Source organism: Dendropsophus ebraccatus, chromosome 2 (genome assembly GCF_027789765.1).
Source record: "Dendropsophus ebraccatus isolate aDenEbr1 chromosome 2, aDenEbr1.pat, whole genome shotgun sequence".
Lineage (NCBI taxonomy): Eukaryota > Metazoa > Chordata > Amphibia > Anura > Hylidae > Dendropsophus > Dendropsophus ebraccatus.
Window position 1 is genome coordinate 206321399 of NC_091455.1, and position 25450 is coordinate 206346848.

Here is a 25450-nt window from a genome sequence, read left to right on the forward strand (position 1 = left end):
CTAATAAATAGAACAATGATTGCGGCCGATCCCTGCCAGACACCGGATCATTGATCACTGGACGTGGACTTTAGCCGGTCCCTCGGTGCTGGGTTAACCCCTTTAGGATGGGACATGAGTGCAGTTGTTAAGGGGCTGGATCTTGTCTGGGAGAGAGGGGGGTGTCCTACATACGACTAGATCACCTGGCCCCTCAGATACAGGTGTGTTCTCTCTATGTGTAAATTCACCTGTGGTGCGGATTGTTTGTGTATGTATCACCAGACACAGTAAGGAAGGTGAGTTGGGTCCCATTAGAGTGGTGCAATGACACAGAACGATTAACGTTCCAATTTCCGCGATATTGATCGCATTTGAGCAATAATCAGCTCCTGTAAACACAGCGAACGATCAAGCGACGAGCAAGAAATCGTTCATTGTGATCTTTCAACATGTTCTCAAATCGTCGTTGGTCGTTCGCTAAATTTACAGATCGCTTTGTGTAAACAGTCTTTCACCCATTCACCCTATGTGTGAGATGGACTTAAGCAATCTTAAAAACGATCGCAATAACGATTATTCTAACGATTTATCTCTTCGTCTAAACGCTCATAGTTATAAAAACCAAATCGCTGCTTCAAAATTGTTAAACGAGCGATTGGGCGAATTATGGCTCCGTGTAAACGTAGCATTAGACGAAAGAGTTTTTAACGATAATCGCAAACAAGATAGTCTATTGGTAACCTGAAATCATTCACCGTATTACACAGAACGATAGTCGTTACTACCACGGTTTACTCCATCTAACCCCAGCAAATGAAGGAACGATGTCGAATTACACTGAACCATTAACCATGATTTTGTTGTCAGCACCAAACAAACGATGAACGATTTCTCGTTGGTCATTTGGTTGTTGCCTGCATTTACGGGGAGCGATTATCGTTTAAATTCGAACAATATAACAATAATTCTCACAATAATTGTCCCGTTTATTAGGGCCCTAAGGCTCTGTTCACACACAGTTTGAGGTGAAAGGGTACGATTACACGACCCGATAATAACTAAACGACCGTCGATCTGCTAAATCGGCGCTCGTTTACTGGGCCTATTACATGGCCTGATAATCGTTTAACAAGGGCTGCATGGACATCGTTACTGATGTCATTGCAGCCCTTGCGTAAACTGCATACGTTACCTATCCATGGTCCAGGGCTCCTGCACTCTGCTTCTCCCCGGGTCCCGTACGCTGCAGCTTCAGAGCAGCCTGTCTCAGCCTGACAGGCCGCTCAGCCAATCATTGGTCATGTCGGTTCCGGCCAGTGATTGGCTGGGCAGCCTGTAAGCTAAGACAGGCCACTCTGAAGCTGCAGGACGCGGGGAGAAGCAGAGCACAGGAAGAGCCCTGGACCATGGATGGGTGATGTATACATTTTACAAATCGCCAGCCGCGCACCGCTATTACACGTAGCAATGCACGGTTTGGCGCCCGACCATTTTGAAGCCAAAGCCAGGAACAGACTCTAAACAGAGAACAGGTCTTAGAGCAAAGACTGAGGTTTCTCCTCTTCTCAAATACATTGATGGCTTTGGCTTCAAAAATCTGTCAGATAAATCTGCCTGTGCACCATAACACATAAAACAGCCGTATTACACCTCAAAATACATTATATATCCATCATTTTTTCACTGCAGTGCCGTTCACACATGGACTTATTTTGGAGATAAGACGGCTGAGTGCAGAAATATACGAACAAAGACCTGATTTGCATAACATTCGTGTAAAAAAAAAAAAAAACTCCATAAAACAGAAATATGCAGAAAGATGCTCCAAAGGGGAAAAGAAAAGCTCAAAAATGTAAGGCTTGTTTTGCTTGTAAATTAGAGTGTAAATCTTTGCCTCATTGTAATGTATACAGTAAGAATGGAAATCCTCAGTGCGTTTTTCTCCATAAAATCTCCGCCCGTTGCGGAGGATCTGCTACAGTATATGCTACGTGTGAACATGGCCACTATGGGAACCACATCAAGGTCGGTGTGGCAGTAAATCCAGCTACTGCCTTACACTAGAATCCACTGGTAGCTCCTTGTATTAGTGTGAATGTACAGGAGTTGCAATACCAGGCACAGCCATATGTGGCGCTGTTATAGAGAAAACAGATCATATTATGTATTCACAGATGAATGTTTTGGGCTTATTCACACAATGCAGTTTTTTTTTAGTAATTTTTTTGCTGTTGTGTAGAAATGTTGTCAAAATTATCTAATTGTCAGTGTCTGGGTGTAATGCTCTGCAGCCGTAGTATACAGTATATTTTGGTGGTGTCAGTGAGTGTGAACATGTAGCACTGGATATAGCTCGGCCCTCTGCCTGCTGATGCGCGGATCAGGTGTCCATGGCCGGCTCCATATAACTAATAGGAAAGGTCAGTGGAAGTGACAGAGCAGTGGTGGCGACTATATGGAGAAGGGAGAGGATAAAGGCAGGGGCCCCGGGATGAACAGTGAGTACGTTGCATGATAGTGAACAGTGAGAGTGAGCGCACCAGTTTGCTGAGTGTCCATGTGGAGTCCCTATGTTATTGAGTCTGTGAATAGGCTAGAAATACTGGATCAGTGAGTAAGTGGTCTGGGGATTAGTGAGCAAGTGTCAGAAGCACTAAATATGTCAGTGACGATATGTGCTCAGACAATAACGGGACCAGCACACTCTCTAGATTAGTGAGTCTACCAATACTGGATCAGTGAGTAAGTGGTCTGGAGGTTAGTGAGTGTTTCCGAAACACTATATATGTCAGTGTGTATATTTACTCTGGACTAGCACACTCTCTGGATTTTGTGAGTCTACAAATACTGGATCAGTGAGTAAGTGGTCTGGGGATTAGTGAGTAAGTGTTTTTGAAACACTATACAGTATATGTCAGTGAGTATATTTGCTCTGGACCAGCACACTCTCTGAATTAGTAAGTCTACAAATACTGGATTAGTGTGTAAATTGTCCGGGGATTAGTAAACAAGTGTGTAAGAATGGATGTCATTGTGTTCTTCCACGTTAGCACTATGTCACAATGCAATACATTGTTCACATGAGGTGCTGGCTTTAGTAGATTGGATAAACTGGGTCAGTGGGTAAGTGCTGTGTTAGTAGACTAGAAGTAGCTGATCAGTGAATAGATGTTGTAGGTGTGCATACGTTATCTAGACACTATATGGGTATAAACCCACACACCGTATATGCAGCGTATTTACTGCTGCGATACGCAGCAAACTCGCAGCAAACTCGCAACAAACTCGCAGCAGATTAGATCTAAATAACTGAACACAGCATCAAATCTGTACCAACAAATCTGCTGCGTATTTGTTGCATATCTGCTGCGTATACGGTGTGTGGGTTTATACCCTATTGGTGAGTAAGAGATCTTGGTATTAGAAGTGCTGTGCATCAGTGAGTAAGTGCTCCCAGAATCATCTTGGCTGCGGATCAGATACTCAGTGTAAGTGAGTACGTTTTCTGGCTAGTAGTGACTTAGTTTGCACACACGAGCGTGAGTCCTGTATGTTGGAGCACACTCGTGTACACTTTGCCGAATGATACGCACTATAGCACTGATTCCCATTTTACTCCGCGAGCTCCAAAAAAACCCAGAACACTGGGGCAGAACTCCAAAATCCACAAAAGTGTCAGAGGAGAGAACACGTCTCCTCGCACGGTGTAAGTATGGCGCCAGGAGCGGAGAGATGGAGACTCTAGGGTGGCTCAGTGAGTAGTGATAGGTAAGTGTGAGTGAGTATCTGTGAGGTTTGCAGATAGGAGAGAACTGCTGACTGCGACTTGGATTAGTGACTATTAGGCCGGGGTCTAAAAAAAGGCAAAAGATTGCAGAAATTTGCAATAAGAATATATGGAGGTTTGTAATGAAATGCACAGGAACGTCTCTGGTGACTCCAGGATTAGTGATTGGTATTAGTGAGTGTGCGAAATAGTAGTGAGTAAGTGCACCGATTGCTGTGTGGTGTAAGTGATCTGTGTATTGGTTAGCAAGGATCTGTGTACAGTGAGTAAGTTCTCTGTGTATTAGTGGGGTCTGTGTATTAGTGGGGGTCTGTGTATTAGTATGGGGGTCTGTGTATTAGTATGGGGGTCTGTGTATTAGTATGGGGGTCTGTGTATTAGTGGGGGTCTGTGTATTAGTGGGGTCTGTGTATTAGTGGGGGAATGTGTATTAGTATGGGGGTCTGTGTATTAGTATGGGGGTCTGTGTATTAGTGGGGGTCTGTGTATTAGTGGGGGTCTGTGTATTAGTGGGGGAATGTGTATTAGTATGGGGGTCTGTGTATTAGTATGGGGGTCTGTGTATTAGTGAGGGGTCTGTGTATTAGTATGGGGGTCTGTGTATTAGTGGGGTCTATGTATTGGGGGGGTCTGTGTATTAGTGGGGGGTCTGTGTATTAGTATTGGGGTCTATGTATTGGGGGGGTCTGTGTATTAGTGAGGGGGATCCGTGTATTAGTGGGGTCTGTATATTGGGGGGAGGGGTCTGTGTATTAGTGAGGGGTCTGTGTATTAGTGAGGGGGATCCGTGTATTAGTATGGGGCTCTGTGTATTAGTATGGGGGTCTGTGTATTAGTGGGGGTCTGTGTATTAGTGGGGGGGTCCGTGTATTAGTGGGGATCTGCATATTAGTGGGGGGTCCGTGTATTAGTGGGGTCTGTGTATTCAGGGGGTCTGTGTATTAGTGGGGGTCTGCATATTAGTGGGGGTCTGCATATTAGTGGGGTCTGTATATTGGGGGGAGGGGTCTGTGTGTTAGTAAGCGTTCTCATTGACCTGTTTTAAGGCTTTAGTTTCCTGAATAGACGGATGATGAATTGGGGGCCCCTGCGATGTCTCTTCCCTGCAGCCAGGTGACCCCCCCAGACCCCTGGTGAACTGATCATAATGTCCAGGAGCCAAAGGCTGCAAACACAGAGGTAACAGTGAGAGAAATTACCTCTCTGCAGAACATCGCTCTCTATCTACTGACATACATAGTGATATATCCTGCAGATTATTACACCCCTCACCTCTCTGCAGACTATCGTTGTGCCCCTCACCTCCTGGCATACATAGTGATATATCCTGCAGATTATTACACCCCTCACCTCTCTGCAGACTATCGTTGTGCGCCTCACCTCCTGGCATACATAGTGATATATCCTGCAGACTCTCTTACTCAGCAGTGATAATAATTCCTCTCCCCTGAGTTTGTCCTCTGGTTATTTTTGGCGCGCGTTAGTCCGGCGTGTTTCTGCCTCTGGTCATGTGATATCAGGGTTTAATAGGGGATCATGTGATAAGCGAATGGCAGTGTGCAGGACATTGTATTTATATGCTGGCAGCTGCGTCACACTGATCTCCTTCCCCCTCCGTCCTGTCCGGTGATCTGACCACGCTGATAGGAATCCAGAGAAAGGGCTCTAGTTTTTATTAATATCATATTGGTGTAACAAAAATTTTGATCACTTTTTATCAATTTTTTTCTGATTATATAATTTAATAAAATCAGCAATCCTGGTGCGTTTTTATTTTTTGTTTTGTTTTTTTCATTTATGACGCTCATTGTGCGGGAACAATAATGATATATTTTAATAGATCGGACAATTCCACACGCTACGATATACGATATGTTTTGTTTTTTTATATATTTTTATAATGGGCAAGGGGGGTATTTTAAACTTTTATTGGGAGGGGGGTTTATAAAGTTTTTTTAAAAAAAAAACTTAAAAACTTTTGTATTACACTTTTTTTTACTGTAAAACATGCAATCATTAGATTGCATATACTGATCTATGCTATGCCATAGCATAGCATAGATCAGTGTTATCAGCGATCTATGTATAGAGAGCAAACTCTATGCACAGATCACCGAACCGACAGGACGGAGGTAAGTGACTTACCCCCGCCCGTCGGTACATGCGATCGGGACCCCCGCAGCTGGTGCCAGAAAGTGCCAGAGATTTTAATTTACTTCTATTAAAAAAATTTCCAAATTTATCAGCTGCTGCACGTCCTGCAGGAAGTGGTGTATTCTCTCTAGTCTGACACAGTTCTTTCTTCTGCCACCTCTGTCCATGTCAGGAACTGTCCAGAGCAGGAGAGGTTTTCTGTGGGGATTTGCTGCTGTTCTGGACAGTTCCTGACATGGACAGAGGGGACAGCAGAGAGCACTGTGTCAGACTGGAAAGAATACAACTCTTCCTGCAGGACATACAGCAGCTGATAAGTAATGAAAGACTGGAGATTTTTAATAGAAGTAAATTACAAATCTCTGGCACTTTCTGGTACCAGTTGATTTGAAACAAAAACTTTTTGGGTGAACAACCCCTTTAACAAAAGTCAGTGCAACATGAAGAGCCAGCCTTTTGTGCAGCAGAATAATACAAGTACATAGGTGTGCTTAAAAGGTGGTCACCCAGGCAGGAAGTTAGGCCACATGAAGTATTACAACCTGCAGCTAATATGGCTTACCAGCTTCTGGAGTAAAAGGAACATAACACAGTGTGAAGAGGCAGTCTACTGTACAGAAGACAGCACATGTAGACACAACTCTAATGGTGGTCACCTGGACAGGAAGTTAGGGGTTGCTAGGCAACATGACATCCTGCAACCTACGGGTTATGCTAGGCCAGGGACCTCTAACCTGTGGAATAAGGGAGCAGCATGGAGAAGCAGATACTTAATGTCTCCTAACCTTTGGATTCACCTTCACAGGACATAGTCACACCATGCACCAGTCTACACCAAAAAAAGTTTAGAAAATGGCCGCTTTAAGGTTGGTTTTCTGTGAAGTCCCCCCAAAAGTCGTCAGCTTGGGAGAAATGTTGTTGCACAGCAGATATGACTTCCTGTGACCACTACATGTGCAAGATGATGGTCACCCAGACAGGAAGTTGTGGGTTGCTAGGCAACATGAAGTTCTGGAGCTACAGAATACCCTATGGCAGTTCTTTCGGCAGGTTCTGAAATCCTGAGACTTTACCTGGGATTAAGATGTAGAGAGCTCTCACTCCTTCATCTATAGCAGCAATAGGGGACGTTCGGCCCTCCTGCTGCAAAATTACAATTCCCATCATGCTTTAGCTTTGGCTGTCCAGGCATGATGGGAGTTGTAGTTTTGCAGCAGCTGGAGAGCCACGGTTCCCCATCCCTGCCCTATAGGTATAAGTCTGTGCCATGGTCCAGGGGCGCCTTAGCTTTCCTTCTTCTCACAGTAGAAGAATCTTCACAGTCCTGAAGGAAGACGTCTGTGGTCCCTGGCGATTCCTTCAATGGGAGTGACGTGAGGTTACGGTGATGACTTAAAGGTGACGCTGATCCTTCTGTCCCGACATCTAACACTTTTCCCAGGTGTCGGCACTAGGAAGGACGAGCCCAGTTCCAGGATTAATATGTCATTTCCCATCATGCTGAAGCTAGCGTAGCCGCAGTGAAAGGTGCCAGGACTCCCATTGTTATGTGCAGGAAGGTGACGTCAGCAGGTTTACAAGGTCAGCTTTTCCGTGTCCAGCGCCATGCGCCTCGCGTCCTGCTAATCATGCCCCCCACATCTACAAGCTTCACTGTCTTTCTCTTATTTTATACCTTACAACTGCTAACTGGAAACCGTCAGCAAGCTGCTGTTTATGGATCTTGCCTATCTGTTCTGTTTAGTATCTTATGAATGGATGTTGGGTCTGCTCAGTGATGTCTCAATACCCCGCTAATGAATCTATGAACGCCCAAAAATTATAGGAGAGAAAACTCAAGGAGACCATCAATAAGTTGCTGTTGTCAAGACTTAAATATATTGAGTGTATGATGGTGACCGGCTGTGATTCACTGACATGTTAGGGAGTATTGTCACAGGTTGAATAGCGCCAGTAGTGCACCAGGCGACAGAATCATGCATCCTCTACTGTAAATTATTCCGTTAGTAATAGGTAGTCCTCTAGTGTAAATTGTTCTGGTAGTGTACTCCAGAGCTGCACTCATTATTCTCATAACTCATAACACTCATTACACTCATAAATCCATACGTCCTCTACTGTAAATTATTCCAATATTGCAGTGCATTTTTGGGCTGCTTGTTACAGGAAAAACGCACAGATGGTAAACCCCCAAGTTACACAGACGCTGAACCCCCATGTTACACAGATGCTGAACCCTCATATCACACAGATGCTGAGCCCCTATGTCACACAGATGCCGAGCCCCCATATCACAGATGCTGAACCCCCACGTTACACAGATGCTGAACCCCCATGTTACACAGATGCTGAGCCCCCATGTTACAGAGATGCTGAACCCCCATATCACACAGATGCTGAACCCCCATATCACACAGATGCTGACCCCCCATATCACACAGATGCTGACCCCCCCCATATCACACAGATGCTGACCCCCCATATCACACAGATGCTGACCCCCCCCATATCACACAGATGCTGACCCCCCATATCACACAGATGCTGACCCCCCCATATCACACAGATGCTGACCTCCCATATCACACAGATGCTGACCCTCCATATCACACAGATGCTGACCTCCCATATCACACAGATGCTGACCCCCCCATATCACACAGATGCTGACCCCCCCATATCACACAGATACTGAACCCCCCATATCACACAGATGCTGACCCCCCATATCACACAGATGCTGACCCCCCATATCACACAGATGCTGACCCCCCATATCACACAGATGATGAACCCCCCATATCACACAGATGCTGACCCCCCCATATCACACAGATGCTGATCCCCCCCATATCACACAGATGCTGACCCCCCCATATCACACAGATACTGAACCCCCCCATATCACACAGATGCTGACCCCCCATATCACACAGATGCTGACCCCCCATATCACACAGATGCTGACCCTCCATATCACACAGATGCTGACCTCCCATATCACACAGATGCTTAACCCCCCATGTTACACAGATGCTGAACCCCCCATGTTACACAGGTACAGGTGACTCTAGCAGTTGTGGATTTGTAAAGTAGTTGTCAGAGCCAGGTGTCAGGAAGTTGCAGTAACCTAGTGTCACAATGTCCCTTCCCCTCTGTGCTGGTTATTTCACAATCTCCATACAGTACAACAATACATGGTGTCCTATAGTGATGGGAATCCCTGGGCGTCCTCTGGGTAACCAGGCAGATTGGCCATTAACTAGGACGACATCCATAGGAGCTGTAATGGCGGCACTATTAGCATTCAGCTATCCAGATACTGATATTAATGATCTGACAGGACGACTACTCCAGGATTAACGATAACTGGGCAATTTATTAATAGGAAATGATTAAGTATTTACCAGAATCCATTGTGTAAGGACTGTGTATCCTGTAAGTGACCTGATACTGTTATATCACTGCTCTACTCAGTTTAGATACTAAGGCGTCTGTACCTGTGGGGTATTCCAAATCTTATCACCGATTATACAAAGAAACAATGAAGTCACCGTACATCCTGGATTATACTCCAGAGCTGCACTCACTATTCTGCTGGTGGGGTCACTGTGTACATACATTAAATTACTGATCCTGTGCTGATCCTGAGTTACATCCTGTATTATACTCCAGAGCTGCACTCACTATTCTGCTGGTGAGGTCACTGAGTACATACATTACATTACTGATCCTTAGTTACATTCTGCATTATACTCCAGAGCCGCACTCACAATTCTGCTGGTGGGGTCACTGTGTACATATATTACATTACTTATCTTGTACTGATCCTTAGTTACATTCTGCATTATACTCCAGAGCTGCACTCACTATTCTGCTGGTGGGGTCACTGTGTACATGCATTACATTACTGATCCTGAGTTACATCCTGGATTATACTCCAGAGCTGCACTCACTATTCTGCTGGTGGGGTCACTGTGTACATACATTACATTACTGATCCTGAGTTACATCCTGTATTATACTCCAGAGCCGCACTCACTATTCTGCTGGTGGGGTCACTGTACATACATTACATTACTTATCCTGTACTGATCCTGAGTTACATCCTGCATTATACTCCAGAGCTGCACTCACTATTCTGCTGGTGGGGTCACTGTGTACATACATTACATTACTTATCCTGTACTGATCCTGAGTTACATCCTGCATTATACTCCAGAGCTGCACTCACTATTCTGCTGGTGGGGTCACTGGATGTATATTAATAGATCCTCGTTTTTCTGTTACAGTTCAGCTAATGGAACTCAGAATCAGAAATGTCTCCGCATCAAGAACTGGGAGAATCAGACTCTGTCCTACGACACACTGAATGTGCAGGCCGAGCAGGTACAGAAACAGCTGCGTATGTAATATAGATATGCAGGTGGATTTGCTATTCACCTAAAGAAAGCAGTGAGGCAATATTACATTATACACTAACAGAATAGCAGTGAGTCACCAGCGCCACCTACAGGTAATAATCTATAATGAGATAAAAGAGTAAGAAGAAAGCTCTTGGGGATGCAGGGAGTGTAGGGTCGGGTCAGGGGATGCTGGGAATGTAGGGTCGGGTCAGGGGATGCTGGGAGTGTAGGGTCGGGGGAGGATGGGAGTGTTGAGTCAGGTCAGGGGATGCTGAGAGTGTAGGGTCGGGGGATGCTGGGAGTGTAGACTCGGGTCGGAGGATGCTGGGAGTGTGGGGTCGGGGGGATGCTGGGAGTGTAGGGTCGGGGGAGGATGGGAGTGTTGGGTCAGGTCGGGGGATGCTGGGAGTGTGGTGTCGGGGGATGCTGGGACTGTGTGTTTGGGGGAGGATGGGAGTGTTAAGTCAGGTCGGGGGATGCTGGGAGTGTGGGGTCGGGGGAGGATGGAAGCGTTGAGTCAGGTTGTGGGGAGGATGGGAGCGTTGAGTCAGGTCGGGGGATGCTGGGAGTGTAGGGTCGGGTCGGGGATGCTGGAAGTGTAGGGTCGGGTCGGAGGATGCTGGGAGTGTGGGGTCGGGGGATGCTGGGACTGTGGGTTTGGGGGAGGATGGGAGTGTTGGGTCAGGTCGGGGGAGGATGGGAGTGTGGGGTTGGGGGAGGATGGGAGTGTTGAGTCAGGTCGGGGGAGGATGGGAGTGTTGAGTCAGGTCGGGGGAGGATGGGACTGTGGGTTTGGGGGAGGATAGGAAGGTTGGGTCGGGGGTGATGGGACTGTAGAATCGGGGGATGATGATCATTGCCCTCAGGGTTGTCAGCTTTTTCAGACCTCTGATTGTCAGATCTTCTTATTTAGGAAAAATATCTCCGGGCTGATTTGCCATTTAAGGCTTCTGCAGAGTTGGGGGATGTGTAATATGTCATGGGTGCCATCCGGCTTTTCTAAGAGCTCAATAGAAATATGTCAGTGATCTTGTCAGTATAACACCTGTCATCTCTCGTACATAGGATGTGGCCTGCACAAAGGCTCGCTGCCTGGGCTCCGTCATGTTTCCACCCCAGATGTCCTGTCCTCACCCAAACGAACCAAAACCCACCGACGTGCTTCTTCCCAAGGCCAAGGACTTCATCAACCAGTACTACAACTCCATCAAAAGGTGGGAGAGCAGCCATGCTTCTGGCTGCCAGCACTATCCTCCCCCATCACAGTGTCTGTACGGGTGGTGTCAGCACAGGTATATGCTCCTGTGTCAGCATTCCCTGTACTTTTATGCATTCTTTTGAATGGAGCAGGAGGCTCAGAATGAACATATGAGGTATACAGGAAAGTTGTGCAAGGGAAGGGGTGTGGTAAGAGGTTCTTATTTGTCATAGAAAATGGCTGAAGTGCTGAGAGGTGACCCAAAAGGTTCGAATGACTATTATGGGGCTGGTGTTGGCAAACCCAACAAATTTGTTGGCACCAGCATATCACTGAATGTGTACAAAGCCATACTTTGGTGGATGGGTCGGGTTGTGATGAGTAAGTTTAGTGTGATCAACAGAGGAGAGAACCTGCGGGTGGTTGAAGCGGTCTTACCTATCACTGGCAGTGTTAGCTAGGACTGGCGGTATTACCTTTGACTGGTGGTGTTGCCTGTCACTGGAGGTGTTGCCTTTCACTAGTGTTGCCTGTCACTGGTGGTGTTGCCTTTCACTAGTGTTGCCTGTCACTGGTGGTGTTGCCTATTACTGGAGGTGTTGCCTGTCACTGGTGGTGTTGCCTATTACTGCCGATGCTGCCTATTACTGGTGTTGTGTATTAGTGGTGGTATTACCTATCCCTCTTAGATCCCAATCCAAGGCTCATATAGAGCGGATGAAGGAGGTGGAGCAGGAGATTCTCACCACCGGAACCTATCAGCTCAAGGAGACAGAGCTAATTTTTGGAGCCAAGCAGGCTTGGAGGAACGCTGCTCGGTGTGTGGGCAGGATACAGTGGTCAAAGCTCCAGGTATGTGAAGATGGAGTCCAGGATATCTATGTATCTTCTCCCCTGGAGCACTATTTTGTATTTTTTTCCTCTATAAGCTGCAGAGACTTTGTATCCTTGTAGGTCTTCGATGCCAGGGACTGCAGGACCACCCATGAGATGTTCACCTACATCTGCAACCATATCAAATACGCCACCAACAAAGGCAACATCAGGTACAGTGTGACCAGTGGGCCTAATGTGTATATATAGTAGCATGTTATACACAGGGTGGGCTCCATAACTGGATTGAAGGTTCGGGGGCATTCTCTACCTCTAAGAAGAGTCTGCTGATCACATAATGGGGATCTGTGCGGAGTGTTTAATTTCCCCGCAGCGCCACCACAGGAGAAATGAGGCATTACACTATGTTCCATCATATCACTGGATTATCTGTGTAATACAGGACAGGACTGGTCCTCCAGAGAGAGGGACACTCTTTATAACCTCTCGATACTCTACACAGTACATCTTGTTTCCGGCCTCCATCTGCATTCTTCACGTTGTTTCTTTCTGTGCACAGGTCGGCCATCACCATCTTCCCTCAAAGAAAAGATGGGACCACAGATTTCAGGATTTGGAACAGCCAGTTAATCCGCTATGCGGGATACAGAAAGGAGGATGACTCTGTGGTGGGAGATCCTAACAATGTGGAGCTGACTGAGGTGGGATTGTTTCTGGGGTCAGGGGTCTTCTCCTATGTATTCTATGTGCATTCTGCATGTGTCATCTGCTTACACTGATCTCCCTATTCATCAGTCAGTGATGTCCCCAGTGACCTTCCCCTCTATAATCCTCATTAATGTCTGCCCTTCTCTTACAATAAGTGAATAGATGAGACTGAAGCATGGTGCTGCTCTGATCTCCTGACATCGCTCATACTTGTCCTCCATCTCACAGCTATGTGTCCAGCTGGGCTGGAAACCAAAAGGTGGCCGATTCGACGTGTTGCCTCTTCTCTTACAAGCCAATGGAGATGACCCCAAACTCTTCGAAATTCCACCAGAACTTGTCTTAGAGGTGCCGCTCAGACACCCAAAGTAAGCAACAGTGTTCTCCATCTCTTCTACGGATCATGGATGACGTAACACTCCGGCTGTACCTGGAAATGAAAGGAAGAGGGGGAGTCGTACAGTAATGGATGAAGTGTCTCCGACTAAATATTCAGGGAGACTCACCCATTTCCATGTAGTCACATCTCTCATGACATTGTATCTCTAGACCTCCAGGAATTTAAGCCCTAGCTACTGACCTAGACCTCCAGAGATGTAAGCCCTAGCCCTAGCTACTGACCTAGACCTCCAGGGATGTAAGCCCTAACCCTAGCTACTGACCTAGACCTCCAGGGATGTAAGCCCTAGCTACTGACCTTGACCTCCAGGGATGTAAGCCCTAGCCCTAGCTACTGACCTAGACCTCCAGGGATGTAAGCCCTAACCCTAGCTACTGACCTAGACCTCCAGGGATGTAAGCCCTAGCCCTAGCTACTGACCTAGACCTGTTCATTCTGCATTCAATTCCGCTGCGGAATTCCGCTAGTTTTGCTCAGTGGGAACGGGGCCTAAGCAATAGCCCTAGCTACTGACCTAGACCACCCGGGATATCAGCAGCAATAACCCTTTTAATTGCCCTAGATCTTCAGGGATATAATTACTAACCCCTTCACCACCCTAAACCTTAAAGTATGTCACTATTTACCCCATTTACTGCCCAAGACTACCAGAAATGTTACTATTACCCCATACACTGTCATGGATCTCCAGGGAAGTTGCTGTTAACCCCTTCACCATTCTAGTTCCCCGGGGATGTCACTATTAACCCCATTCTTTGTCCTAGACAACATTTGTAGTCACCATTAACTTCTTCACCACCCTTGGCCACCAGCCATGTCACCATTAACCCCATTAATTGCCCTAGACCACCAGGGATGTCACTATTAACCAAATTTCCTGGCCTAGACCACCAGGGGATGACACTATTAACACAACTTTCTGCCCTAGATCACCATGGATGACACTATTAACCAAATTTCCTGGCCTAGACCACCAGGGGATGACACTATTAACACAACTCTCTGCCCTAGATCACCAGGGATGACACTATTAACCAAATTTCCTGGCCTAGACCACCAGGGGATGACACTATTAACACAACTTTCTGGCCTAGACCACCGGGGATGTCACTATTAACCCCACTCGCTGCCCTAGACCTCCATGAAAGTCGCTAATAACCTCATTGTTTGTCCTAGACCACCATGGATGTCACCATTAACCTAATCACCACCCCTGACCACCATGGATGTCACCAATAACCCCTTTAATTGCCCTAGACCACCAGGGATGTCACTAATCCCCCCCATTTACTGACCCAGACCACAAGAAATGTCACCATTAACCCCTTAACCATTCTAGCCCATCGGGGATGTCACCATTAGTCTGTTCACAACAGAAGATCACCAGAGATGTCATTTTACCGCCATTACTGCTCCAGACCACCAGGGATGTCACTATTTTATCGCTGACTTTGAAACGTTAAGATGTTTGACCCTTTACAGTCTCCACCCAGAGTTAGAGGTAAAGGGAGAGCTTTCTTATTGTCACTGACCACTAAAAAGACCCCAAAGAAGGAGGTGGAAGACACTGTACTTGTCCAAGTGACAGAAACTAATATGGCTGACCTTAGGTACATGGAGGCTACTTCCTGACCGTATTAAATGTATTATTGTTGTGTTTTCCTCTATAGATATGAGTGGTTTGCAGACTTGGGTTTGAAGTGGTATGCCCTGCCGGCTGTCAGCAGCTTACTCCTGGAGATCGGAGGGTTGGAGTTCCCGGCGGTGCCGTTTAATGGCTGGTACATGAGCACCGAGATTGGGATGCGGAACCTGTGCGACTCCTACCGATACAATATATCTGAGGTGGGTGTCCACGCCGTCCATATAGCCCCATCTGCCATTCCTCATAGCTATCCCAGGAGGCCGAGATGGGAAATACTGGAAGTCAGGCACCTGCTGTAAAGGCTAATAATATTTTAGGTTACATTGCAATGAATTACTGGTGTTATATATAGAATATTGTATCCCTTTGGATCCGCTCCTCCATGTTGCTGGGTAAATGTTGTGCACATTGCATTTTGTGTGTGAGGGCCGGCACATCATAAAAATTCAAAGGAAATGTGAGAATTACCCATTAAGAGGCAAAGACTAATCTTGAAGATACAGGATGTAGTTTGTGTTGGAATAGAACATAGGAAACGATGAGGACCCCCTGGAGGTCTGCCGTGCACACAATACCCTGACACCAGCCAACAGCGTCCTATGCCAGCCACATGCAGATGCAGCACTTACAAGTCACGTACATAGACTAGTGCCCTCTCCAGGGCCGTGTTCCCCAACCTGTGATGGAAGACTACAACTACCGAGTGCCAAACGTTAGGGAGCAGATCTAGAGGCTAAGATAGTCTATAGATTTGCTGATTTCTAGCTCTCAGGCTCAATCACTTTCTCATCTGTGGTGCATTGTTACCTGCTTGACGTAGACAATTTGGCAATGTTCACAGGATGTGGCTAAGAGGCTCGGACTGGACACCAAGAAAACCTCCTCCCTATGGAAGGACAGGGCTGCTCTGGAGATTAACATTGCTGTTCTACATAGCTACCAGGTAAGCCCACTCCATACCACAACTACTTGAGGCAGGTCTGCGACTGCTGCAACCCCTGGATATTTGATTGTACAATAGATAGAACTTCCTCTGACTATGACTACGGTTGAGCTACATGTACCACCAAGAGTGAAACATAATGTACCTCCAATCTATGGGAGCAATCGTGGTCAGCCAGCGAGGAAGGCAAGTGGTAGCCAGACCACCTGGGACACAGAACCTCTAGGGGGGCATGAGGGCTAATGTACAGGTTATTTGGCACCTAAAACAAGAGCCATCATTTTAAATAAAAATTGCATTGAAGTCTTATGGACAATGACATGATCTTTATTGCGACAGCTGTAGCCAACAATGGCCATTGGTAAGTACATTGTGTGAAACAACGGCCGTTGTTTGCCTTGACTTCAATGGAAATCATTGCATTCTGAAAAGAATGGCCATTGTGTGAATTGAAAACAATGGCTGTTCTTTTCATAAAAAGTAAGTTGTGTTAACATAGCCTAATACTAACCACACACTGTCTGCACTGTCTTTTATCATTGTTCATTGGTGTTGCTTGCTTTTTTCAGAGCGATAAGGTCACCATCGTAGACCACCATGCAGCCACAGAGTCCTTCATGAAACACATGGAACACGAGACCCGCCTCCGAGGAGGGTGCCCAGCAGATTGGGTGTGGATTGTGCCCCCGATGTCTGGCAGCCTGACTCCTGTATTCCATCAGGAGATGGTCAATTACCACCTCTCTCCTTCCTTCCTATACCAGGTACTCTCTGAGCTCCTGTCCTCTACTCTTTGGCTTCTGGAACTAGTTTTCTTTATCAGCCCATGTGTAATTTTCATGTAACTTTCTTGACTCCTCAGGATTGTTTTGCACTTCCTCTGACTACGACTACATGTGAGCTATTTGTACTCAAGTTGCATAGTCACCTAGTCTGGAAGCCAGACCTTTGACCAGCTATGTTGGTGTTACATAGTCAGTCACCACTACCGATGGTTGGTGAGACCTTTATTTTCAGGCCCCATTTCCATGCTTCTCTTGGTGGTGACTGCTGGCAACCCATAGACAATTGTAACAGGACAAAAATTTATGACCAGTATGACCATTCACAGAGTTGTCAAGTTCTTATCTAGGATCCATCTCCCCTTGAAGTCCTCTCAATAACAGTCTTGATATTACAGCCTGACCCCTGGAAGTACCACATCTGGAAGGGATCTCAGAGCACCATCACCAGAAAGAGAACCTTCAAGGAAGTAGCAAAGTAAGTTGATAAGTTTATTGTATTATCCACCATTGTGTAGATGGGTCTAGAAGCCCCCCAGTCCTACGCAGAGCCACCAAGGTGGAAACGTTTCCACTGTAAAGCCTAAAATTCATCAACAATTGTTTCCTTTGTCTCCTAGTGCAGTGAAGTTTTCTGCTAAACTGATGGGACAAGCCATGGCCCGCAGGGTGAAGGCCACCATCCTCTACGCCACAGAGACCGGACGCGCAGAAACCTACGCTCAGAAGCTCTGCAACATCTTTGCGTATGCCTTCGATCCCAGGGTAAGACGATAGCTGAGGAACATTAGGGCAATGCATCATGGGTAAATGGGTCCCAAAGAGGGTTTTTTGGGTGCAGGGGCCTAAGCAGAATGGGTGGGGGGGGGCACTGTGGAATTATAGGCCAGCTTCTTGCTTCAGGTTGTCTGGTGACTATTTTGGGCACGGGAAATGGAGAGTGTGATGGAAGTTAGCAGGAAGGGCTGACTTCTTCAGAGGGTCCTTCAGGTCCAAGATGGTGCAGCCCGGATATGTCACCACAATCCGGTGCAGAGGGTGAGGAGACTGGTCAGGCTCTGTGTAGTTGTCATAGGGTTGCACCATGTTTATGGTTGTCATGTCTTCACCCTCGTCATCTGTTCTGTGCAGGTGATCTGTATGGATCAGTACGATACGGTCGACCTGGAGCACGAGACCCTGGTTCTGGTAGTTACGAGTACATTTGGCAATGGTGACCCGCCAGAGAACGGAGAGGTAAACAGTTACCTCGTGCTATCACCCTAAAATACATCCAGTACCTGCATCATCTACATAAATCATATGTCCGGCCTTCACTCCACAGGCGTTTGCCCGAGAACTCATGGAGATGACGTCGCCTAACATCGCTGCTCTCCAGCCGGAGCAACAGAAGTGAGTGTCTAGGGGAGAAGAGGGAGAAGGGTATAGTGCACTGTGTGGCACTACTATTTTACCTCTACATGGTACTATTATTTGATCACTGTATGGTGGTAATATTTAAGCATTGTATGGCACTATTATGGTGGTATTAATTGAGCACTATATGGTGGTATTAATTGAGCACCGTGTGGCAGTATGTCAGCACTGTATGGTACTATTATTTTAGCAATGTATGGTTTGTTTGAGCATTGTATAGCAGTATTGTTTGAGAACTATGTGGCAGTATTATTTAAGCGCTGTATGGTGCTATTATTAGAGCAATGTATGGCGGTATTATTTGAGCACTTTATGGAGGTAGGCAGCAGTGTGAGCTTTTTCAGTTTATCTGCTTACAATCTTCAGACTGCCCTCTAAATTGGCTCAGTTGAGTACTGTACAGTGTTATTATTTGAGCACCGTATAGTGGTATTATCTGAGCACTATATGGAAGAATAATTTGTGTACTGTATGGTTGTATTATTTGAGCACTGCATGGTGGTATTATTTGAGCACTGCATGGTGTTATTATTTGAGCACTGCATGGTGGTATTATTTGAGCACTGCATGGTGTTATTATTTGAGCACTGCATGGTGGTATTATTTGAGTACAGTATGTTGATATTATTTGAGCACTGCATGGTGGTATTATTTGAGTACAGTATAGTGATATTATTTGAGTACAGTATGGTGGTATTATTTTAGCACTGCATGGTGATATTATTTGAGCACTGCATTGTTATATTATTTGAGCACTGCATGGTGGTATTATTTGAGTACAGTATGGTGGTATTATTTCAGCACTGCATGGTGGTATTATTTGAGTACAGTATGGTGATATTATTTGAGTACAGTATGGTGGTATTATTTCAGCACTGCATGGTGATATTATTTGAGCACTGCATGGTAGTATTATTTGAGTACAGTATGGTGATATTATTTGAGTACAGTATGGTGGTATTATTTCAGCACTGCATTGTGATATTATTTGAGCACTGCATAGTGGTATTATTTGAGTACAGTATGGTGGTATTGACTACTGAATGGTGGTATTATATCAGCATTGTACTGCAGTATTATTTGAGTGCTGTATTGTGGTATTATCTGAGCACTACATGGTGGAATTATTTAAGTACAGTATGGTGGTATTCTTTCAGCACAGTTTGTTAGCATGATTGGAGCACTCTTCAGTGGTATATAGATTTTCACCAAACGTCCAGATAATGAAGTGAAATGAGACGCAAACCCTACACACCTCTCTATCTGTACACTACACATATGTCTGTGTGCAGCAGTAGAGACGTGAACGGAGGAAGTCTGTCCGCCACCGATATATAGCACTGGACAGGTGGCTGCCAGGAGGTGACAGGCTTCCAGGGACACCATACAGATTACAGAGCACGAAATGAAGGCTGATGCCTTCTCCCAAGCCAGGAAAAATTAATTCCCAGATTTGTTAAGAACGCAGCGTTACGAATCATTTATTATACGGCGTTCTCTCCCATCCAGCAGGAAACAGGATCCGCGGGAAGGAAGCGCTTCAGATTAATTTTAGAGCCCAGTCGTGTTCTGTGTTCTCACATTATTCATGTTATGACTGAGAGAGTGAAAGCGTCAATGCGGCCACATACAGAGCACACCCCGTGTGTCATAGGATGAAGCATATACCGTCATATGGGGCACATGAGGTTCTTCTGTATGTGATATATGAGTCATGTGTCATCCAGTTATGTTCTTATATATAAGAGTCAGTATTATATTAGTTTTATTCTTGTATATAGGAGCAGTATTATAGTAGTTATATTCTTGTATATAGGAGGCAGTATTATAGTATTTATATTCTTGTATATAGGAGGCAGTATTATAGTAGTTATATTCCTGTATATAGGAGGCAGTATTATAGTATTTATATTCTTGTATATAGGAGGCAGTATTATAGTAGTTATATTCTTGTATACAGGTGCAGTATTATAGTAGTTATATTCTTGTATATAGGAGCAGTATTATAGTAGTTATATTCTTGTATATAGGAGCAGTATTATAGTAGTTATATTCTTGTATACAGGTGCAGTATTATAGTAGTTATATTCTTGTATATAGAGGGCAGTATTATAGTAGTTATATTCTTGTATATAGTGGGCAGTATTATAGTAGATATATTCCTGTATATAGGAGCAGTATTATAGTAGTTATATTCCTGTATATAGGGGCAGTATTATAGTAGTTATATTCTTGTATATAGGAGCAGTATTATAGTAGTTATATTCCTGTATATAGGAGCAGTATTATGGTAGTTATATTCCTGTATATAGTAGGCAGTATTATAGTAGTTATATTCCTGTATATAGGGAGCAGTATTATAGTAGTAATATTCCTGTATATAGGAGCAGTATTATAGTAGTTATATCCTTGTATATAGGAGCAGTATTATAGTAGTTATATTCCTGTATATGGGAGCAGTATTATAGTAGTTATATTCCTGTATATAGGAGCAGTATTATGGTAGTTATATTCCTGTATATAGTAGGCAGTATTATAGTAGTTATATTCCTGTATATAGGAAGCAGTATTATAGTAGTAATATTCCTGTATATAGGAGCAGTATTATAGTAGTTATATTCCTGTATATAGGAGGCAGTATTATAGTAGTAATATTCCTGTATATAGGAGGCAGTATTATAGTAGTAATATTCCTGTATATAGGAGCAGTATTATAGTAGTTATAGTCTTGGGGAATAACACTTTCTGCCACTATCTTTCTCTATATATTAGTAATGACCATTTACTATTTTTACTCTATCTGGTTTTCCAGAAGTTATAAGACAAGGTTTAATAGCGTTTCCCAGACTGATCCACTTGTTGCCACCTGGAAGAAAAAACGGAAGGAATCTAGTAACACGGACAGTGCGGGGCCCCTGGGGACCCTCAGGTAATATCAGTGATAGAGTATACTGGTATTAGCTAATGCTGAGATTTCTTCTGATTGTTCTATTTGAAAATTGATTCGTCTTCTTTGGTCCATAAAACACTTGTAGGTTCTCAGTGTTCGGTCTGGGGTCTCGAGCATATCCACATTTTTGTGCCTTTGGACATGCGGTAGACACCCGGCTAGAGGAGCTAGGGGGAGAGCGTATCCTGGAGATGGGGGAAGGAGATGAACTCTGTGGACAGGAGGACTCATTCCGTGCCTGGGCCAAGGCCGTCTTCAAGGTATATTATGGGGGATTTATTTTTTCAGTTGTAGTATAGAGGCTGACAGGTGTCTAATCCTGTCACTATCCCTATATTGTATACTGTCTAACATTTGGGATATTTTCCAATCATAGGATAATCACCTTTATTTCACAACAGGGTGCAAAGCAAGATTCTGGAGTGTAGTGTGTTGTACTGACACCTAGTGGACAATGTTGAAACTGCAATACATTTCAATGCATCTCTGTATGGATTATCACTACTAAGAACATTATTTTTTTTTTAATGTTTCCTTTACACAATTCACATCTGGTGTTTTCTAGGAGTGACAGATAGAGCGAGGGGGTGAGGATGGAAGCCATTAGTCACTTAGACACAGGCCAACCTATCCTTATCTACCCGAAGATAAGAGCCACAATGGCGTTTAGTCATCGCCCTCCCATCCCCATCGCTTTCCTCTCTGGTAGGAAGAGGTGAAGGAAAAAGTGGGACATTATGAAAGGGGAGAAAAGCGGATTGAGTGCGATATTATAAACTGCAGCTCAGATCTACATATAATGCTCAGTGACTTATTTACATTGTGGCTTATGGTCCAATCACATTTATTGCCTGTGGTTTATCTTCATCTAACATTATCTTATGTGCTCCCACCAGCAGAATTGTAAATGCAGCTCTGGATGTAACAAGAGTAGAAGTGCTTGGCATATTTTTATTTTTTACATGCCAGTCTATGACTGGGCATTTCGGTTACGGTAAAAGAATGGATGCTCATTTCCTGCTGGCCTCCTGTTAGGGAGGGTCTGTCCTGGAATGCGCTGGATAAACACTGCCGGCCCCTCTATCACAATCACTTTCCTTCCCCGCTGCTGAGAGAGGGAAATGGAGACTGATAAGGAGGGAGGGACCCGCATGGCATCATCCTGCCCCCCCAACCACCTGCAGCTGCCCCCGAATGTGGGGTCATTAGCCTCTCGCTGCAACAAAACAACAGGGACAGATGGAGCAGAGCTGAGTTTGTTATTTACCTGGGACTGCACAAGTAGAGCTACATTCTAATACAAACTGCAGTCCTGTGTAACACCACAGCTATATTATCTGTTCTGAAAGACGCTCCTGCAGTCCTGTGTAACCCCCCACATAACAATGATAACTCTCTGAGTACAGGTAATGTAGTAGAGGTCACCTGCAGTCCTATGTAACACCACAGATAATACAGTGATAACTCTGAGGACAGATAATGTAATAAATTCCACCTGCAGTCCTATGTAACACTATATAACTGTATGTAGATGGACTAATCTCTGTGCCGCTCCTCCTCCTCAGGCCGCCTGTGACACGTTCTGCGTTGGTGATGACACCGACTTAAACGTCCATGACTTTTTCAAAGCCAAAGGCAGCTGGCAGAGGTCCATGTACCGCATGTCCATCCAGGCCTCCTCCCCGGATCTCATCACCGGTATGTCACTGTCTTCTTTGCTAATAATTTGCTTCAATTTTCTCCATCTGGTCTCGAATTACACAGTTACATCACCTCATACTGCAGCCACCTCCAGAGCTGCGCTCACAGCTCACATTTTCTGAACTCCCCTGACTGCTCAGTGTCTGGGATGTGTTTTCTCCGCACCAGGTTCTGTACTGTGATCAGAAAACATAGAAAAACCTACATCCCCCCACTGTGCAAAACAGCAGAAGGCTTTCATGGTACAAGTTTAGGCTCTCGCGGCTTTTATAATCTTTGCTTGCTGTCATTTATCCCAGGGTGGGACACGTTAGTGAGACCCTTTTTAGATTGCATGAGCCCCCCCACCCCGGATCTCATTCACAAGTGTCTAATAAGCTGAGGGATGTGGAGTTGTTTGCAGAGTCTTCATACTGTAGAGCTCGTATAGCAGATCCTGGGGTCACAGAGATTTCCTAAGATTGGGGAGGGGGGGGGGGGGGACTGTATTTATTTATTTTATTTTGGGGGGGGATCTCTACATTCTCTATGGGTTTTACTTCGTTTGTACTTCCCTCAGGTCTCTCTCAGGTGCACAGACGGAAGGTCTATGAGGCGACATTAATTTCTAAGGAGAATTTACAAAGTGAGAAGTCCAGGTGAGAAGCTTGAGAAGGATCACACAGACCATGTGTATCTGAATGTATCTAGGTTAACAGCTTTGGGTACTTATCGCTGAGCTCTGCTCCTTAAGGACTCAGCTGGGATCAGTAAGAAGTCTGAGGTAGTATGGAACACACCCCCTGCCTCATCACGAGCCCAGACTGCTTTATCCATCCATCATGCTTTATACTGCCGCTCAGATTGGCTCCTGGATATATAAGCAGAAGTCAGAGCAATGAGGATTTCTATCCGTATTATATAATTATAGTGTATATCAGCCGCCTGATCTTTTGCCTCTTCCCCATTCTCAGCCGCTCAACCATCTTGATCAAGCTGAACACCGATGGGCAGACGGAGCTGACGTATTCCCCTGGAGACCACCTAGGTGTCTTCCCATGTAACCGGGAGGAGCTGGTGCAGGCTCTGCTGGAACGGGTGGAAGACCCTCCTCCGGCCAATGACACCGTGCAAGTCGAAATTATGGACAAAGACTCGAGCCAACGTACGTATGAGCCGCTACTGGGCTGAGCCTCCTTCCTGCTGCAGTCTGTGTCCTTACCTCCTGTATTTTTCTCCTTGCAGGGCTGGGGACTGGGCGGAAGGCTACCTGGGTCGCTGACACAAGAATCCCTCCCTGTACACTACGACAGGCCCTGACAAATTACCTGGATATTACTACGCCCCCCACACCCCAGCTCCTCCAGCTTCTGAGTGTCATAGCAGAGGATCCGGAGGAAAAGCACAGACTGGAGACGCTCAGCCAGGTATGGCCAGGACTACGAGGCAAGAAGTTTTTTAAGGATATGTTCACATGTGCAGGTTTTCTGTTGATCCATTGCTAAATTTAAAGCAAATCCACAGCATGTTAATCCTGAAAGAGATGATATGAATATAGTACAAGGGGGAGGGGCTTTGGTTAGTACCCCCAAGAGGAACTGGGGAGTCTGAACAAACTTTTTCCTTTCTAAACCTAAAAAGACATTTATCTAATCAGGAAATGGAATGGAAGAACATTAAATAATTCACTGTCTTCCCCTTCAGGATGCCCGACAGTATGAGGAGTGGAAGTGGCACCGGTGCCCTACTCTGGTGGAGGTGCTGGAGGAGTTCCCATCCATAAGTGTCCCCAGCTCACTGCTCCTTACACAGCTACCGCTCCTGCAGCCACGATACTACTCCATCAGCTCCTCCCTGGATGCCTACCCTGACCAGATCCACCTGACTGTGGCGGTTGTGATGTATCACACGCAGGGTGGGTATATACTGTCAGGAATGTACGTTCTGTATGCAAAATAAATTCTGGTATTTGATAACTTATATGTGAACTTCATATCTGTATAAGATGGAAACTTTACACTTCACAAAACCCTTTGTATTATCTTCCATAGAAAACAAAGGTCCTGTGCATTATGGTGTATGCTCGACATGGCTGGACCAGCTGACTCCTGGAGCACACATCCCTTGCTTTGTCAGAGGGTAAGATCTAATATTAGCCCCTATGTACAATGATATAACTACTATAATACTGCCCCCTACGTACAATAATATAACTACTATAATACTGCTCCTATATACAAGAATATAACTACTATAATACTGCTCCTATATACAAGAATATAACTACTATAATACTGCTCCTATATACAGGAATATAACTACTATAATACTGCTCTTATATACAAGAATATAACTACTATAATACTGCTCCTATATACAGGAATATAACTGCTATAATACTGCCCCTATATACAGGAATATAACTACTATAATACTGCCCCTATATACAGGAATATAACTACTATAATACTGCTCCTGTATACAGGAATATAACTACTATAATACTGCTCCTATATACAAGAATATAACTACTATAATACTGCTCCTATATACAGGAATATACCT

General features: G+C 45.1%; 1 protein-coding gene across 10 annotated transcripts in view; it reads left to right on the plus strand.

Annotated features, from left to right (window-relative positions):
* The window catches only part of NOS3 (nitric oxide synthase 3), an 85264-nt gene that overhangs the window by 49571 nt on the left and 10243 nt on the right, over positions 1–25450 (plus strand). For 6 of the 10 annotated variants that reach the window (XM_069959281.1, XM_069959280.1, XM_069959282.1 and 3 more), the window contains 21 exons: positions 10216–10312; positions 11395–11543; positions 12217–12379; positions 12482–12573; positions 12921–13062; positions 13298–13437; positions 15140–15314; positions 15956–16057; positions 16627–16821; positions 17238–17317; positions 17460–17604; positions 17971–18075; positions 18164–18231; positions 21068–21184; positions 21291–21465; positions 22771–22903; positions 23466–23544; positions 23860–24050; positions 24131–24312; positions 24590–24800; positions 24937–25024. In XM_069959281.1, coding sequence (XP_069815382.1) covers positions 10216–10312; positions 11395–11543; positions 12217–12379; positions 12482–12573; positions 12921–13062; positions 13298–13437; positions 15140–15314; positions 15956–16057; positions 16627–16821; positions 17238–17317; positions 17460–17604; positions 17971–18075; positions 18164–18231; positions 21068–21184; positions 21291–21465; positions 22771–22903; positions 23466–23544; positions 23860–24050; positions 24131–24312; positions 24590–24800; positions 24937–25024 — 2829 coding nt within the window. Of the gene's footprint in view, positions 1–2398; positions 2485–4815; positions 4949–10215; positions 10313–11394; positions 11544–12216; positions 12380–12481; positions 12574–12920; positions 13063–13297; positions 13438–15139; positions 15315–15955; positions 16058–16626; positions 16822–17237; positions 17318–17459; positions 17605–17970; positions 18076–18163; positions 18232–21067; positions 21185–21290; positions 21466–22770; positions 22904–23465; positions 23545–23859; positions 24051–24130; positions 24313–24589; positions 24801–24936; positions 25025–25450 lie in introns of those variants that run through there. The other 4 variants (XM_069959284.1, XM_069959285.1, XM_069959283.1 and 1 more) reach the window with 4 other exon arrangements.